At 41.1% G+C, this 18,922-nt stretch overlaps 1 protein-coding gene across 5 annotated transcripts in view; it reads right to left on the bottom strand.

The window, feature by feature from the left end:
• The window catches only part of trim55a (tripartite motif containing 55a), a 148,687-nt gene that overhangs the window by 57,811 nt on the left and 71,954 nt on the right, over positions 1-18,922 (bottom strand). For 2 of the 5 annotated variants that reach the window (XM_063064312.1, XM_063064321.1), the window contains exons 9-10: positions 16,727-17,011; positions 2,862-3,321 (exon numbers count right to left, since the gene is read on the bottom strand). In XM_063064312.1, the coding sequence (XP_062920382.1) occupies positions 3,202-3,321; positions 16,727-17,011 (405 nt within the window). In that variant the 3' untranslated portion in view covers positions 2,862-3,201. Of the gene's footprint in view, positions 1-2,861; positions 3,322-15,726; positions 15,818-16,726; positions 17,012-18,922 lie in introns of those variants that run through there. The other 3 variants (XM_063064332.1, XM_063064339.1, XM_063064347.1) reach the window with 3 other exon arrangements.

Here is an 18,922-nt window from a genome sequence, read left to right as displayed (position 1 = left end):
TTAGTCCAGCGGCTGTATCTACGTTCACCCTCCCCACTCCCTTCGCGGCTCCATCTTTCTCCTTTTCTGTCTGCTTTCATGTATCATGCCTCCCAACTCCACACCTCCCCTTACATGGTCCTATCTGTTCGTCATCCTTCAACTAATCTCTTCCACTACCCCCGCCGCATTTCCTCAGTCCGCCCGTCACCTCAATCCTCTGTCTCATCATTTGCCTCACCTCTTTATATTGGCTATCCTATTCCCTGCTCTCAGTTTTGAAGCAGGGTTTCGACCCGGAGCGTTCCTTCCACTCCCACCCGCCCCCACATACGCTGCTCGGCTCACAGGGTTTCTCCCGCAGATTGACAGCTTGATTGTTGCTCCGGATTCCAGCACAGGAGTCGATAAATATGCTGTTAGAGATCTGCTATTGAATTTGAATTAACGTTGACTTCTAATTTTGTGACAAGAAATGTTAAACCTCATAAGCCTCCGTAATGAACTATCCCTGTCATAGGATATACGATTGGTTTTTAATTGACGGATAAAAATTTTTGATAGTCTCTGCAAATACTTTCAGGATTTGGCAGTTTGATTACGTTTCTGTGAATCTCTCGGGTATTTTGATGCATTTGGAAAAGTAAGATTGAAAATTTAAAACAACGACATGAATATGCTGTGCTAGAGAATTTACAAAGAACGTCAATGTTGATCGACACTTATGACAAAAACAGTCTCCTGAAATAAGAGCAAAATTCCCTTCCGAGACTTATACCTGAAGTTCTTTATTTCATTACGCTGCTAACATTGTACTGTACGAGAGAAAAGACGATGCACTCTTAACAACAACAAAAAAATTCCGTAACAATTGTATTATCCCATTACATCCGCTTTCATTAAACTCTGATAGCATTTTTGTTCATTAATTAAAAACCCTAAATGCCGTTAAATAAGAGACATTCGGACCAGTACAACCCAGGGTTGTTTTAATGCTGTTTGCTAGCCATGAATCAGCCAGTTTATCTTCAAGTTAGTGCTATCATTTTCCATGTATAATTGGCAGGGAAACACCACATTCAACAGAGCTAGGTCCAAATCTTGCGAAGGGACTGGATCAGCGCATTCGTTGCAGAGTAATTCCTCTGAGTCAGGTGGTGTGTGTGTGTGTGTGTGTCTCCTTCCCCTCACTTTTCATTCATGAATGCTCGGATAATCTTTGCGTCACCAACCAGGACGCAATCGTGACACACGGGTCGCAGATGGAGATATAAAACTGCAATAGCCAGACTTTACCCCCCAATTAACTCCTCTCCGTCTTGCAATCTCATCCGGACAGAACAAGACCACAGGGTAAATCAGGTCCATCCGATCTTGTGAAGGTAAATTCATTTTGTTTGACTTATTACGTACAGGTACTGGTAGTTAAAGACATTTTGAAATTGCTCGCGACTGTGAATCTCAACCTCTTTTTATGTTATAATTACCGTAGGGAACAACACCGAAGCACATTCATTACTGAGATAACTTGATTGACGTCTTATGTTAGTTCTCTTTTTAGAGTGTTAGGGGGCAGTTTCTATTTTATTTCAGTTTTCCAATCCGCAGAGGATTTTGATTTAATTCTATGTTCGAGGCGATTGTTTCACCTAAATTGAACCCCATTGACTACCTAATGACTTCTTAAATAATTTTAAAATGAAAGACCTATTCCATAGGATATATTTTATTTATTCTTATTTACAATTCCGCACATCGTAGATATGAAGAAGTAACGTATGCTTCTGTCTACTTAAACCCTAGTTCTCTTCCATGAAGATCCCCGTGTGGCTTTGCACCTCTATCCTGCTGGTTGGGTTCGTACCCGATGATGACTGTCGAGCCTTACAGAACTCCGTTTCAGCTAAACTCGGTTCTGGTCAACATTCAGACCTCCAGCACTTAGTTCCACCAGCTGGATTTCGCTTCGACGAGGAATACCTTAAACCGCGGGTCAAAGCGTACGATAATCCATCACATCTCGGTCGAAAGCTAATTGAAATCTTTCCTTTCGACGGAGCTTCCAAAATGCCCTTGGCACAGTTCCAGCGCATCCTACATGATACAGTTGGAGGCTTGGATGACGTTTACGGCAGACACCAAGACTTAGTGGATGAGATGTTAGAGCGAGGAAAAAGACGGGGCACGCCTCTTATTTCCCTTAATGTACCTTTGCATGTTCTAAATAAACTGCTCGCGATAGCTAGAGTGCAGCAAAAGGCCAAGCAAGCAGAGGAAAACAAGAAAGTAATGGATTCAGTCGGGAAATAGACTGGCTTCTGCTGTCTGTCGCACAAATATAGCGCTGCTAACGTTAATATACTGCACATTTCCGTCATATTAGCGTGCATTTGGTGTTTATTGTCGAATTCTAGTTACCTGTAATAAACGTACAGTATATACTTTATCATTTATCCTGCGCGAGAGAATGCCTAATCTTTATATTTCTATTAAAAGCTGAACGGTGACGACGATCTCCTTGCTTTATGCTTTATCGCGGAGGCGGCATATGTTACAAAAAAAACATTTCATTTTCCAGGATATCTGAAGGAATTGTCTATGAAAACACAAAACACGCAAAGAAACGAATGAAGTTCACGTTGCTGCGCGAACCCTTTCCTGTGTATTCTCCCAAGGCAACGGGAACAGGTTGTGTGAATGAACTGAAAACGCGACAAGCCCGCAAACCGCCTAGAGTGAAAGACCGCCCCGCGGTAGTTAAAATGTAAAGGCACACAGAACAGGTTTAATTGGAAATACAAGACAGCACTTGTACGTTACGCCTGAACATAACTCCAACCCCCTCCCCCCCACCCCACCTCTACCTACTTCTCCCCGTCACCTCGCCAATAGCGGGTCCGAGATAAGGGTTAATATGAAACGAGTTACTGTAACAGTTTTGCCCACCACTGTTGCCGTGAAATAATCGGCAACGTTACTAGAAATTCCTTTCAGTCCATCAAACTGTTTCGTGTCTTTGCGGCCCCGCCACCCCTAACTCAGTGGTCAACAGTGAAATTAACCCAGGGGATTTGGTAAAAAGACGATCTGAAGTATCCCATCCTCAAATTCACAAGCATAAATCGAAATCAACAGGCTCAAATGCTGAGTGAACGTTAGGTTATTTTTTTATAATGACTGCTAGGTTAGCGTCTCCGGCTTTATCACGTATGCTTGAGTTTTCTATTTAGCCGGTGAGTTTAACCAAGAGAACGAGAAGACGTGGCGGGGTGTCTCGTCGCCCTTTGCTTCGCTTCCGCCGTGCTCTTCACTTTGGACTGGAGCCGAAATTTCAGAACCAGTCTGAAAGAAGAGGAATAGATAGAAGCTTAGTTTGTTTTATGTACAGACCGTCTTTAAGTAAAGGATTTCTTGGAACATTAGGTACTTTCAGGTCCAAAAATTAATTTCAAATATAGACCTTATTCTTGTATATAAATACATGTATAGACACACACACACACACACGCACACACGCACACACACACAAAATGCAAAACCTGGTCTCAGCCCTCCAAGTGCGGAATTAATTACACTATACAGGAGGAATTACACTATACAATTGCAGTGTGGTAATCAACGCAACGTTTTACAACGCCGGCGAACACTGACAGGAGTTCAATTTACATCGCTGTCTACAAGGAGTTTGCACGTTCTTGTGTGGCCGAGTGGGTTTCCTCCACCAGTCCAAGGGTCAGTAAATTATGGCCATGCTGTGTTGGCGCCGGAAGCATGAGGATATTTGGGGGCTGACCCCAGCACATCCTCAAACTGTGCCGGTGATTGATGAAAAAGACGCATTTCACTGTGTTTCCATGTACATGTGACAAGCACTTTAAATCTTTAAATCTTTAAAATTTTCCCCACAGAGCCTTTTCAGTGGCTACACCAAGCTTCAGTGCATCTCTCAGCAGGTTCTCCTGCAGTCTGGAATGTGCCAATCGGCATCAAATCTGTTGAAATTCTTTGAAGAAATAACAAGCCAGATAGACAAAAGAGCATCGGTTGATGTTGTGTATTTGTATTTTCAGAAGGCCTTTGACAAAGTGTCACACATGAGGCTGTTAACACATTAAGAGCCTCTGGTATTAAAGAAAAGATTCTAGCATGGATAAAGCAGTGATTGATAGGCAGGAGGCAAAGAGTGGGAATAAAGGGAGCCTTTTCTGGTTGGCTGCTGGTGACGAGTGGTGTTTGGACCACTTAATTTTACTTTATATGTCAACGACTTGGGTGATGGAATTGATGGCTTTGTTGCAAAGTTTGCAGATGATATGAAGCTAGGTGGAGGGGCAGGTAGTTTTGAGGAAGTAGAGATGCTACAGAAGGACTTTGACAGATTAGGAGAATGGGCAAAGAAGTGGCAGATGGAATACAGTGTTGGGAATTGTATGTTCATGTACTTTGGTAGAAGAAAATAAAGGGTAGCCTGTTTTCTAAATGGAGAGAAAATTCAAAATCTGAGGTGCAAAGGGACCTCGGAGTCCTTGTGCAGGATGCCTTAAAGGTTAATTTGCATGTTGAATCAATGGTGAAGAGGGCAAATGCAATATTTCTGTTCATTTCAAGGGGACTAGAATATAAAAGCAAGGATGTAATGTAGAGGCTTTATAAATAACTGGCAAAACCTCACATGTAGTATTGTGAGCAGTTTTGGGGCCTTTATGTTAGAGAGGATGTTCTGACACTGGAGAGAGTTCAAAAGAGGTTCACAAAAATGATTCCAGGATGGAACAGCTTGTCATATGAAGACCTTTTGATGGCTCTGTGCCTGTATTCACTAGAATTCAGAAGAACGAGGGGTGACATAATTGAAACCTACTGAATGTTGAAATGTTTCAGTAGAGTGGATGTAGAGAGAATGTTTCCTATGGTGAGAGGGTCTAGGAACAGAGAACACAGCCTCAGAATAGAGGGGCGTCCTTTTAGAACGGAAATAAGGAGGAATTTCTTTAGCTAGAGAGTGAGGAATCTGTCAAATTCATTGCCACAGGCAGCAATGGTGGGCAAGTCTTTACGTATATTTAAGGCAGAGTTTGATAAGTCCTTGATTGGTCAGGGATACAGAGAAAAGGCAGGAGATTGAGGCTGAGAGGAAAATTGGATCAGCCATGATCAAATGGTTGAGCAGACCTGATGGGTCAAATAGCCTAATTCTCAACCTATATTCTATGATCTTATGGTCTTTACATTCCATGTGCTGGAAGACCAATAAGTTCTGGGCAGACCAAAGGGCATCTACATGCAGTTGATTCAGGACTTAATATTGGTCTCTGCATGTGATCCTGGGGCAGCCCATAGATCAGAGTTAAGGAGCTCTGGGAATGAACAAAATCATCCTTGCATCCTCCTCCACCACCTCTGAGAAAATTCACTGTCTGCTAAGAGATGGATGATTGTTCCCTCCTTAACATGTCTACTCTGAGAGTAGATTGCAACTGGGATGAAATCCTATCTGCACAGAAAAGGATTGTGATGGCCCCCTCTCACCACCAGCCAAGTGACGTCCTGGTGCTCCTTGGTGAGTTTTTATAATGAGGCATTCTGCCAAATGAAATTTGTGGATGATACCAAGCTTGGGGCTGTAGTGGACAGGCTATCAAAGCTTGCAGAGGGATCTGGGCCAGCTGGAAAAAAATGGGCTGAAAATTGGCAGACGGAATTTAATGCAAACAAGTGTGAGCTGTTGCACTTTGGGAGGGCAAACCAGGGTGGGACTTACACAATGAACAGGGTGCGGGAGAACTGAGGGACCTAGATATACAGTCCACAATTCCTTGAAAGTGCTGTCATAAATAGATAGTGTTGTAAAAAGTATTTTGACATGTTGGCTTTCATAAATCACAGTACTGAGTACAGAATTTAGGATGTTATGTTGAAGCTTTATAAGACATTGGTGAGGCCTGATTTGGAGTATTGTGCGCAGTTCTGGTCACCTAGCTAAGGAAAGATGTAAATAGGATTGAAAGAGTGCAGAGAATATAGAAACATAGAAACATAGAAAATAGGTGCAGGAGTAGGCCATTCAGCCCTTTCAGCCTGCATCGCCATTTATTATGATCATGGCTGATCATCCACCTCAGAACCCTGCCCCAGCCTTCCCTCCATACCCCCTGATCCCCGTAGCCACAAGGGCCATATCTAACTCCCTCTTAAATATAGCCAGTGAACTGGCCTCAACTGTTTCCTGTGGCAGAGAATTCCACAGATTCACCACTCTCTGTGTGAAGAAGTTTTTCCTAATCTCGGTCCTAAAAGGCTTCCCCTTTATCCTCAAACTGTGACCCCTCGTTCTGCACTTTTCCCAACATCGGGAACAATCTTCCTGCATCTAGCCTGTCCAATCCCTTCAGGATTTTATACCTTTCAATCAGATCCCCCCTCAATCTTCTAAATTCCAATGAGTACAAGCCCAGTTCATCCAGTCTTTCTTCATATGAAAGTCCTGCCATCCCAGGAATCAATCTGGTGAACCTTCTTTGTACTCCCTCTATGGCAAGGATGTCTTTCCTCAGATGAGGGGACCAAAACTGCACACAATACTCCAGGTGTGGTCTCACCAAGGCCTTGTACAACTGCAGTAGTACCTCTCTGCTCCTGTACTCGAATCCTCTCGCTATATTTAGGAGGATGTTTCTGGGACTTGAAGACCTGAGTTACAGGGAAAGGCTGAGTAGGTGAGGACTTTATTCTCTGGACATAGGAGAATGAGGGGAGATTTGATAGTGGTATACAAAATCATGAAGGGTGTAAATAGGGTAAATGCAAGCCGGCTTTTCCTAATGAGGTTGTGTGAGATTAGAACTGGAGGTCATGGGTTAAGGGTGAAGGGTGAAATGTTTAAGAGGAACATGATGAGGATCTTCAGTCAGAGGGCGGTGCAAGTGGGGAACGAGCTGTCAGTGAAAGCGGTGGATACTGGTTCAATTTCGGCTTTTATGAGAAGCTTGGATAAGTACATGGATGGGAGGCTGTGAAGGGCCATGGTCCAGGTGCAGGTCAGTGGGACCTAGGCAGAATAACAGTTCAACATGGACTAGATGGGTTGAATGGCCTGTGTCAGTGCTGTATTGCTCTATGAGTCTATAACTCTACGATTTGGATAGTGTGCTTAAGGTACTACCTCACTGTATCCATAGAGTGCCTCTCCCACAGTCTAGGTAGGATGCTCTGTGCTGACCACTATCTGATTGATCTGTGGTCAAAGGTGTTTTCTTGGAAGAAAAAGTGATGTCCAGCTGAGAGGAACATTGCATAGCAACGGGGACAGCCCTATCCCCTTGAACACCCAAGGACTGGTAGAACCTCAGCACGTAGTGAAAATTGGTGGTTCATTAAGGATGTCATGGCCAGGAGAGGTAGTGGGGATAAGCTCCCACTACCTATTAAATGCTTCCAGTGGTGTGCATCTCAAGTAGCCACTGACAACCAAGTTCAGCTCCTGGCCTTCACGTGTGGCTTAACTACTAAGCCTAGCAGAACAGTTTCTACTGACAGGAGATGGGGCAAAGGCAGGTCCAATCACCTTAGGCATATGGGGTTCATCAGCTGTGATTGGAAACTCATCTAGGAGAAGGAAAACTCTGATCTCAAATATCTACTGCCTCGTGGCTATACCCTGATGAACTCCCTGATGAAAAATGCGGAGCTGGAGTACCTAAAGCAGTTCAACATTAAGTTCAATGTCGACAGGCAACACCTGCAAAGACACTGATGCCAAACTGTATTGGTCTCCGCTGTTCCTTTCAATTTATCAGTTGCTTGGCAAGGTGGGACCTGCTGCATGGGCAACAGCTTGCTCTCCATATCATAAGACCATTAGACCATAACACATAAGAGCAGAATTAGGCCATTCAGCCCATCGAGTCTGCTCCGCCATTCCATCATGGCTAATCCTGGATCCCACTCAACCCCATACACCTGTCTTCTCGCCATATCCTTTGATACCCCGACCGATCAGGAAACTAGCAACTTCCACTTTAAATATACGCAAGGACTTGGCCTCCACCACAGTCTGTGGCAGAGTATTCCACAGATTCACTACTCTCTGGCTAAAAAATATTCCTCCTTAGCTCTGTTCTAAAAGGTTGCCCCTCAATTTTGAGGCCACGATCTCTAGTTCTGAATACCCCCACCATAGGAAACATCCTCTCCACATCCACTCTCTCTAGTCCTTTCAACATTTGGTAGGTTTCAATGGGATCCCCCACATTCTTCTAAATTCCAGTAAATACAGGCCCAAAGCTGCCAAACACTCCTCATATGTTAACCCCAGTCATTACTGGAATCATCCTTGTGAACCTCCTCTGGACTCTCTCCAATTTTTTCCAATTTGTCTCAGTCCTACCGCAATCGCATTGCTTCCTCAGAACTACCTACCCCTCCACCTATCTTTGTATCATCTGCAAACTTGGCCACAAGCCATCAATTCCATTATCTAAATGGAATTAGACAAACAACGTGAAAAGCGATGGTCCTAATACTGACCTCTGAGGAAAACCACTACTCACTGGCAGCCAATCAGAAAAGGCCCCTTTTATTCCCACTTTTTGCCTCCTGCCTGTCAGCCATTCCACTATCCATGCCAGTATCTTTCCTGTAATGACATGGGATTTTATCGTTTTAAGCAGCCTCATGTGCAATACCTTATCAAATGCCTTCTGAAAGTCCAAGTAAATGATATCCACTGCCTTTCCTTTGTCGACCCTGCTTGTAACTTCCTCAAAAACCTCTAACAGAACTGTCAGGCAAGATTTCCCTTTACAGCAACCATGCAGACTTTGACTTATTTTATCATTAGTCTCCAAGTACTGCTTTGGTTTGTGTACTGGCTTGCATATTACATAGACAGCTAAGATGCTATATCCATGGTCAATCCCAACCAATGGAGGGGTGCCTTGGTGCTTTAGATCCATGCTTAGCTCTGATAAAATCACATACAAAGGTGGTCATCAGGATGTGCTGTACCTGGCAGGAAAATCTCTGATAGCATTGCTAACACGTTGGATAAAGAGGTGGATACCTGCCTGGTCATCTTGGGCCAGGAGAAGGCCTTTGACAGGATCTTACTCATTTATATAATGGCCAAGCTCTCTAGAGTGGACTTTGGGGAGGGATTGATATCCATAGTGCATTCCAGATCAATGGGTGGGAGACAAATCTCTTTCCTATCACATCTGGAGCCTGTCAGTGTTGTCCACTCTCTTGTCTTTTTTGTGTATTGCATAGAACCCATTGCCAAATAGATTAGGAAGGTTGAGAGCATAAGAGTGGTAACATTGTCAGGCAGTGGAGTCACTGACTTCAAAACCTTACTGTACACAGATGATGACACCAGCTTCTTCTCAGATCCATGGCCAGTTTGCAGATTGATCAGCATCTGTGACCATTCTGAGTTGGCATTGGGAGGCAGAGTCAATCAGAGGAAGAGCGAGGCCATGCTTTCTCAGACACTGGCCCAACAGTTCCAGTATCTGCTACACTGCCATGTCTGGCTACCTTGCTGTGCTGGGAATCTGGTTCAGAGGAGCTGAGGCATGTCATGTAACAAGAATTTGCTGGGGCAGATTGACAAGGTCACACCAAAACTGACTGTGTGAAAACAACAGTTTCTGTCATTAGCTGGCAAGAACTTGGTCATCAGTGTGATGTGCTCTCAGGGCTGCTGTACTTGGAGTTCGTGTGGCCTGTTTCCCACTCTTTCTGGTCTGATAAACCCCCAAATGCAAATTTATTCAACACAAAACATAGTCTATATGGTAGGATTTCACCCTCACAAAACCCTGCTGACTATCTTTACACAGTCTATCTTCCAAATGTACATTGATTTTGTCTTGACAATTATCTTCAATAATTTCCCTATTACAGATGTGAGCTCACTAGCAGGTAGTTACCGGATTATCACTTTTCTTAAATAAAAGAATGTTAGGTATCATTCAGCATTCTAGTACCTTACTTGCAATTAATGAATTGGCAGAAATATTGGTTAGGGCTTCAGTAATTTCCTGTTTTGTTTCCCATACCATTTTATATAACCATATAACCATATAACAATTACAGCGCGGAAGCAGGCCATCTCGGCCCTTCTAGTCCATGCCGGATGCTTCCTCTCACCTAGTCCCGCTGACCTGCACTCAGCCCATAACCCTCTATTCCTTTCCTGTCCATATAACTATCCAATTTAACTTTAAATGACAATATCGACCCTGCCTCTACCACTTCTACTGGAAGTTCGTTCCACCCAACTACCACTCTCTGAGTAAAGAAGTTCCCCCTCGTGTTACCCCTAAACTTTTGCCCCCCTAAGAGTGCAGAGATTTACTAGGATGTTGCTGGGTCTTCAGGAATTGAGCCACAGGGAAAGACCGAACAGGCCAGGACCCCACCCCCCGGAGCATAGAAGAATGAGGGGAGACCGACAGAGATCCACAAAACCATTTTCTGACATGTTCTATTCCCTTGCTGCTTGGAAAATCAGGCGCAGGATTTTAAGACAATATTCAGATAAAAATAATGAAATTATTTTCTCCCCTAGCAGGGGCTTCTCAGTTCTGGGTACTTGCATAGAAAGAGAAACTGAAATGTTTTCAAGATATTACAAGATATTATGTAAGATGTAACTTGCAAGTGGAAATTAATTTTGATATTTGCTCACAATTCTGAAATCGGATGATCATGGTTTTTCATAATAATACAGACCCTTCCTAGACAAAACTTCCTCAGCCATCTTTTGCTTTCTCTCTAGCATATCCTTATGACTATATCTTAGCAATGGACACGTATATGCAAAATAGTTAATTTATCCAAAAGTCTGATTATTTGTGAGCAGAATCTACGTAGTTACAAATGCAACAAATGTTTGGCAGAAATAAAAAGAAGCAATGTAAGGACAAATAATTGGATTAGACCATTAAAGTGGACACAAACGCACAGAGAAATTTAAGCTCCTTATGATGAAGGTAGATTTTTTTTTACAATAATGGGTATTGACCTGGATGTAATACCATTAAATGAGATGAAAAGTCATATATCATAGAATTACGTATTCATGCTAATGACAGTTAGTGAGCTGTCATTCAATTTGGATTAATGTTGCATTCTATTTTTGTGACTATGCATGCTGTTATCAAATCACACATTCCTGCTGTAATTAACATAATCTCTGTCAAAATATATCTCAGAACAAAGGTTATTATTTCATTGATAGATAATTATTTTTGACAGTCTTTGAAAAATGTTATAGATTTATCAACTTGAAAATGTTGCTGTGAATTTCTCATTATTTTGATACATTTGGAAATGCCAAAATGAAATTTTCACCTTCATCCTGGTTATATTCCCTATGATAGGCAATTGACAAAAAATGTCAATATACTTTTGTATATTGATATTCAATATACTTTTGTATATTGATATTCAATATACAAAAGAATGTTAATATACTTTGACAAAAACATTATTATACGAAATAAGGATAAAATGCACCTTCCAACAATTTTGCCAAAGTTTTTCTTTCACGATGTTGTTATAATTGCATGGCAGAAAACAAAGCACAACGACTTATGAAGCAATCAGTCAGAAACATTGTTATCATAGCTGTATATCCAAAAATTCCAAAGTCCTAAAGGCTTTATGGATAAGGAAAATGGTTTTCTTTATTAGTATATTCTCTATTGAAACTAACAACTAAATCTAAAAATTGAAGTAATGGTGTAAGTCACGTATTTGTGACAGGTAGAGTGGCAGGTAGGGTAGAGAAAGAAGGAAGTCTGCAGAAGGACTTGTCTTCGACGGATTAGGAGAATAAGTAAAGAAGCGGCAGATGGAATATAGCGTAGGGAAGTGTATGGTAATGCACTTTCTTAGAAGGAATAAAGATGTAGACCATTTTCTAAATGAGGTGAACATTCAAAAATCAGAGTTGCAAAGGGACTTGGGAGTCCTTGTGCAGGATTTCCTAAAGGTTAACTTGCAGGTTGAGATGGTGGTAAGGAAAGCAAATGCAATGTTAACATTCATTTTGAGAGAACGAGAACATAAGAGCAAGGGTGTGATGCTGAGGCTTTAAATGGCAAAGGTCAGACCATATTACAGTATTAAAAAGAAAAGACATGCTAACATTGGAGAGAATTCAGAGGAATTTCACGAGAACTATTTTGGAAATGAAAAAGTTAGCATATGAGGAGTGTTGGATGGCTCTGGGCCTGTACTCACTGGAGTCTGGAGTTTAGAAGGATTGGGGGAATCAGATTGAAACCTATCGAATATTGAAGGGCGTAGATAAAGTGGACGTGGAGAGGATGTTTCCAATAGTGGGCATGTCTAAGGCCAGAGGGCACAGAGAGATGTCCATTTAGGACAGAGATGAGGAGGAATTTCTTTAGTCAGAGGGTAGTGAATCTGTGGAATTCACTGCAGCAGATGGCTGTGGAGGCCAAGTTATTGAGTATATTTAAAGTGGAGGCTAATATATTCTTGGTTAATCAGGGCTTTGAAATATACGGAGAGAAGGCAGGAGAATGAGGTTAAGAGGAATAATAAATCAGATGTAAGGGAACTGCAAAGTAGCCTTAATGGGCCGAGGGGCTTAATTTTGTTCCTTGGTCTTTATCTTATGCCAAAATGGTTTGGAAGTAGATATCAGCTTAGCTGTGATGTGCATTTCACCAATTTACGCTGCCTTTACCTGTAATAATGTGAGGGACTGATCTGGATTGCAATTGGACATTGGTGCTGGGTTTACAGTGTCAATTAACCTAATTCTGTTCTAGTTGGGCAGGAATTCATTCCGAATGCAGACTAATTTGATTCTTTAACATAGCATCATAACATCGAATGTCAGGAGTAGCTCTCACCATTTTGGGTTAGCCAGCTTATACACCTTGAAATGGTGATCTCTGCGCCATAAGGAAAATGGAGGGCAAGGCTAGATTGATAGTAGAGTATGTTAAAAGGTCAGCACATCATTGTGGGCTGAAGGGCCTGTATTGTACTGAACTGTTCTATGTTCTACTGCATCACTCACTCATCTATATCTGTCACTCAGGATGTGAAGCTCATATTCTATGCTGCATTATACTGTCATGTATTTGCTACTATTCCAGGTACAATTCGTCTAGTCGACTCATTCCAGATGTCTTTGTAGTCTGCTGAAACTAACTGTCGGTGAGAGCAGGCATCCTTACATCCTGCAACAGCACCGCAAGCCATAGGGAGTAGGGAGAGAGGTTCGTTGACTATAGGGGACAATGCCAATGTAAGTTAGGGAGGAGAGAACAGTCGAGAAAAAAGGCAGCAGTGCAACCTGAGACATAGATGCAGAATTGCAGGATGTTCAATAATCCAATTTACTATTGTTGCTGCCACACAGCTCCAGTGACCCATTTACAATGCTGACCTCCAATCGTGTCCGAGTGGAGTTTGCCAAGTCCCTTCATGACCCTGCAGAGTTTGCCAAGTCCCTTCACGACTCTGCGGGTTTCTCCCAGGTGCTTTTGTTTCCTCCCAGGTCTGAAAGTTGTGCTGGTAGGTTAACTGGCAAATGTAGACGATCTTGGTTTCAGTGAATCAGAGATTGTGACTGAGATGAAGTTAGTGTTATGGGGAATAAGAGAGGGAATGAGATTAATGGGATTGCTCTGCTGGGAATCTGAATGGATCCAATGTGATAGCTTCCTTCTGTGTCATCCAAGGTAAATGATTAAGTTCAGTGTATGGCCCTTCTTTATCAACTGTCCCAATAGCCTCATACATTGCTCAATATATACTCTGCCTATCACTCACCTATCTGTGTCCATTAGAGTAAGTTGCTAATATTCTACGCTTCACTGTACCATCATATATTCCCAGTATATCTCTACTATCCAGTTTAGAGCTTTATTCCCTTGTTATCCCATCACAATGAACCACATTATGTTTATCTATATTAAAATTAATTTGTAACTAACTCTCCATTTTACATTTATTTATAATCTCTTGTAATTTGAAGCATTTATTTCCCAGTGTTAACTATTATTTCATTTTGTTATTTGTAAACTTTTAAATTGCAATTTAAAATTCTGAGTTTAAATTAATAATGTAGATGTGAGCAACAGCAATTCCTGTATCAATTTTCATTAAGCGTCACATCTTTGTTTGCCAGTATGAATGGTTATCATTCATACTATATCCAGCTTTTCGTTTTCTATTGTTGCTGTCTACTTTTTTAAGTGACATAAGTCAGTTATGTGATGCCCTGTCAAAGGCTATTAGAAAATTCAACCACTATACATTTGCTGTTTCAATAAATCACTTAAATTTGGTCAAACATGTTCTTCCTTATAGAAATCTGTGTTTACAATTCTACGTTATATAGTTGATGTCTACATGGTTTCAATTATATTATATTATGTATGGATTTGATTATATTTCATATCACTAACATTACAGCGACTAAACATGTTCGACCTCTCTGTCTAAACTAACTGGTTGTCAGTCCTCTCTTTTTATTCATTTTTCCAATGTATAATAGTGTCTCTGTTACTCCCGACTACTTTTAAAGTTATTTAAAGTAAAAATGGGTCACACTTGTTCTAAACCTGTGATATAAAGCAACACTAAGTAATATTTAGTTTTAAGAGAATTTGGATCATCTTAAGCAAATAAAATGGGACCCTTATTTCCTTACTCACTTTGATTCCAGTGAAAAATAGGCAGCAGAGATTAAAGACGGGGAATAAAATAAAGGAAGGGATATTCTAAAATAGTTGCAAAGTGATTATCTATAGAAAGATTTTAAATTGTAAGGAGCAAGAACATAGAACCACAGTTAACCTTCACCCTTCTGTGCCCAGTGTGTTTTCCTGATAACCAGCTTATAATTAAGTATGTAACTTTAAAAAAATTGGCATTTATCAACATTGAGACAAATTAACGACTCATACTCATGTGAGAAAATTCCAAAGCCAAGTGAAGTTCACATGACACACTCATTGTAAAAGGATTCATTCCTGAGAAAGAAAACATTTTTCATCCAGGGAAGATCTTTAGGGCGTCAATCCACCACTCACTCAATAATTTCTGGGATTGCTTTTTATGCCACATGAAAGTAGTTTCTCACTCTCTCAAATGCAAATTGATATGATCACTGTGGTATAAAGACAGTAGCAAAATCTGGTTAATTCGCCAGGAAACTAAATTGTCTAAACGTTACCAATTATTCATCAGGATGCACTTTTAAAAGTTTCAAAATGTGTCATAGATTGGCAAATATGGAAATGAAACTGTTTAGCATGAAATTAAAATGCAACAGTTGTCGGCTAATGGTAACATAGACATCATTTTTTTTGAAATTACTGTTGCTGTTCATCAATCTTGAAGTGTAAGTGTTGGAGAATTGGGTTTGTAATCCAGACAGGTGCAAATTATTTCTCATCTCATAATTTCAAGAATAAGGAGGAGGAACTGTTCGGAGCCTATGGTACAAATATACTGTCAGTGTATGGTCAGCCAACATTGAACAATGTTAACATGAGCATAACAAAATAGTAGCCAGGATAACCTAATCTCAAAGGTGGAACAAGTGTGCCTCAGGCTGGGTGGTGAAGGAAACTATTTCACTCTAAATATTTATATTAAAGAGCAATTGACATACTTTTCCTTAAGCAGGAGGAGAGTGTGAGTAACTACTTTGTGTTTTAAAGACACCATATTTAAAAATATTCTTCCTACCCAGAAAAGAAAAAATCATGTACTGAATCTGATTCCAAAGGTGGCGAAGTGCGATCATCAGAACCAAAACTGAAATGAAGAACGCTAGACCCTATGGGAAATAAGATACACTGTGTCTGCTCTTTTGTCGATAACTAATTCTTTAAAAACTTTAGTAAATGCAAAACTCTGCAGAGTGGTGAGAAGGCATTCACTAAACAATGCAGTCACTGTTATTCATGGAGAAGCATTTTATTCGGGTACATTAGATTTCATGTAGTAGAGTGCAGTTGTTCTCTTGAGGGGAACAGAATTTCTCCTTACTGACTTATTTTGTTGATATCCTTTTGGGTCGCACTAAGGGAGGATTAGCGGGAGGATTAGCAAGGGGATTTCACTTTCGGTCTGTGTCCCATCAATTCTTTTCCCTCTTAGCAGTGATTCTTGTTGCTAAGAGGACATCGGAAGTCCTCCAGTTCCCAAGTGTATTTTTCCCCTTTGGGAGTTTAGAGGAAATCATCTGGACTTTATCTTATTTCCTGGCCAGCATTATTTTAATATCTATGTTCATTGCACTTATCAACGCTTGAGACAAAAAAGGGCAGGGCTTCATTTTCAAAAGCTTATTTATCCATGAGGACTGTCAAAGCCCAATCTGGCCTCGGCCCCCACTGGGACCGAGTCAGTAGGTGGGTTCCAGGACCAGCAACAGCAGCTGGCCTCTCGACTTCCCAGTACTGCAACCTGAATGACATGAGCTAATTCAGGACAAAACAGAAGGTCAACCAGAGGCCTTCCTTTTTTGGATTGCTCAGTGCCACACTGTGTTGAGGTTGTCCTTTGAGCCTTTGGGAAACACTAACGAATTCCCTCTTGTTAAAAAGACACAACTGCAGTCTACTTCTCGATGCACGAATCTTATTTAGATACATGAATGAGTATGACAGTAAGGTACATTATGTTAAAACTGCCCCACAACATGTGCAGAACTTATTGCGCAAACAATTAACCCCTCACTGACCTGTGATTGAGCAGCAGCTGAACTAGCTTCATTAGTGTCCTTTTCCTGTGCAGATGAACTGCGATTTACTTCCAGCTTCTTTACATCTTTCTCAACTGGAATTCTTGACCCAATTTGACTGCTATTATCCCCTGAACTCTTGTTCACTGGATTCAAATTAGGGCTGATCTTGTCCAATGAACGAGCTTTATGCCAAGCAGGGTAAAACAAAGGTTCTGCTGTTACTGCTGCGGCTGCTGTTGGCAACTGAGTTCCAGACTCCAATGCAGTCATCTCAGTGACGGCCTTCATTAAACAGGACAATGAAACAAATAGACACTAACTATTATTTTATCTCTGTACACTGATAAAACAAACATTAAAACAATACTGTGTTGTTTTAAAGATATATCAGTGTTAAGTTCTTGCTCCTTGGCGAGATCTGTTTTAACAAGAAAACCTAATATTTCCCATGGGTGAAGTGGATAGTGAGCTGGTCTTCCAAAATTCTGATAGTGTATTAGGATGAGGACTCTCCAAAGTTAACAGAAACAAAATAACAAAAAAGTAATGGCTTGATAACATTAACAACCACCATTATTTGCTAGAGTCCCATCATCTTCAAAGTAGCAGGTCAGAACAGTGCAGCTATTCTAACCATAACTTTCCAAAGCTCTTTTGATTTGAGTACTGAGGGGAACTTATTTTCATTTGAATCCAGGGTATGTGCTAATGACAGCTTGGTATCTTTGAATGTAATGATGACAAAATGGGTCCCTTTCCTCTCCATCCCATCACCAGCACAGACTGTAGTAACAATTCAGTTCTCACACATTGCTGATCTCAGGCTCCACAAGACCACCACCCTTCTGTCTAATGCTGATGGTGAAAACATCAAGTGTGTTTCGATTGGCTAAAAGGAGGCGTTTGGAGCTGTGTCGCAGCTGAGTTGCCCGTGTCATTTTCCATAGAGTTTATTGTGCAGTAATAGTCCTTACCACTTAAAATCTGAAGCTATATAAAAAGAAATATATATTTGACATGTGTTAATCAAAAAAAAATGTTCCCTGAAGGTTGAACAGATTTATCATCATCCATCCAATTTTGAATGATAGTGGTGGAGTAAAAAGGCACAGGTAACTTATATGGAAATACTCATACAAACTCACTTCTGAATGCTAACTCAACTATTATGTGTCTCCCTCAAAGTTCGAAGTACATTTATTATTGAAGTATGTATACACTATACAACCTTTAGGTTCATCTTCTTGCAGGCAGCCACAAAACAAAGACATAGCATGTAGACATGGGCACATAGTTAAGCCATTCAGCCCATTGATCTGCTCTGCCATTCCATCACAGCTGATTTTATTATCCCCCTCAACCCTGTTCTCCTGCCTTCTCCTACTGACCTTTGACACCCTTACTAATCAAGAACCTATCAACCTCCACCTTAAATATACCCAATGACTTTATTCTACACAGCCATCTGAGACAATGAATTCCACAGATTCATCACTCTCTGGCCTGGTACTCCAATATTCTTCTGAAGTTGGTGAAAAGTTAGAGGTTGTGGTCACAATCCATGATTTATTTTTCCCTGAAGCCATGGGCTATGTCCTCTTTAGAGAGCATACGCTATGCTGCCAGTGCATTCGGTAGCAGTTGCTAGGGTGATGGACTGTGGTAATAGGTAAAAGAAACAAGTATTATCTATTAAATGAGGCTTTTGATCATTTCAATTCATAGATATTTGTGAGAGGACTGCAATATGACCCACATATTAATACCAAGCTGACAGTAGGCAGTAGACTGTTCAGGAGAAGTTCCATTTACCATGGCCTGTTGAAGTAGTCAGGCTCCTTTCTGTTTATATTGACCAAGGTATAAGCAATGTCCTAATTAGTCCCACACTAGGCTCTAAGTCAGATGGTTGTGGGTTCAAGCATAGAGACTTTTCAAAGATCTATGCTGACACTCCAATGCTGAATCAGTTTCACACAGTCAAGGTGTTGCCTTTTAGATAAAGTTAATTTGAGGACTTTGCTGTTGTCTTAAGTAGATCCCAAGGCAGTATATGTAGGGTGAAGGGTTAGATTGATCTCAGAGTAGGTTAAAAGGTCATCATATAGGTCAGGGTTCCCAACTTTTTTTTTATGTCATGGACCCCTCTCATTAACTGAGGAACTTCAGCATTAGGCAGAGCAATGGAAGTAT

This window comes from Mobula hypostoma, chromosome 1 (assembly GCF_963921235.1).
Source record: "Mobula hypostoma chromosome 1, sMobHyp1.1, whole genome shotgun sequence".
In the NCBI taxonomy this organism is placed as follows: domain Eukaryota; kingdom Metazoa; phylum Chordata; class Chondrichthyes; order Myliobatiformes; family Myliobatidae; genus Mobula; species Mobula hypostoma.
This window is presented reverse-complemented; position numbering and strand designations above follow the sequence as displayed.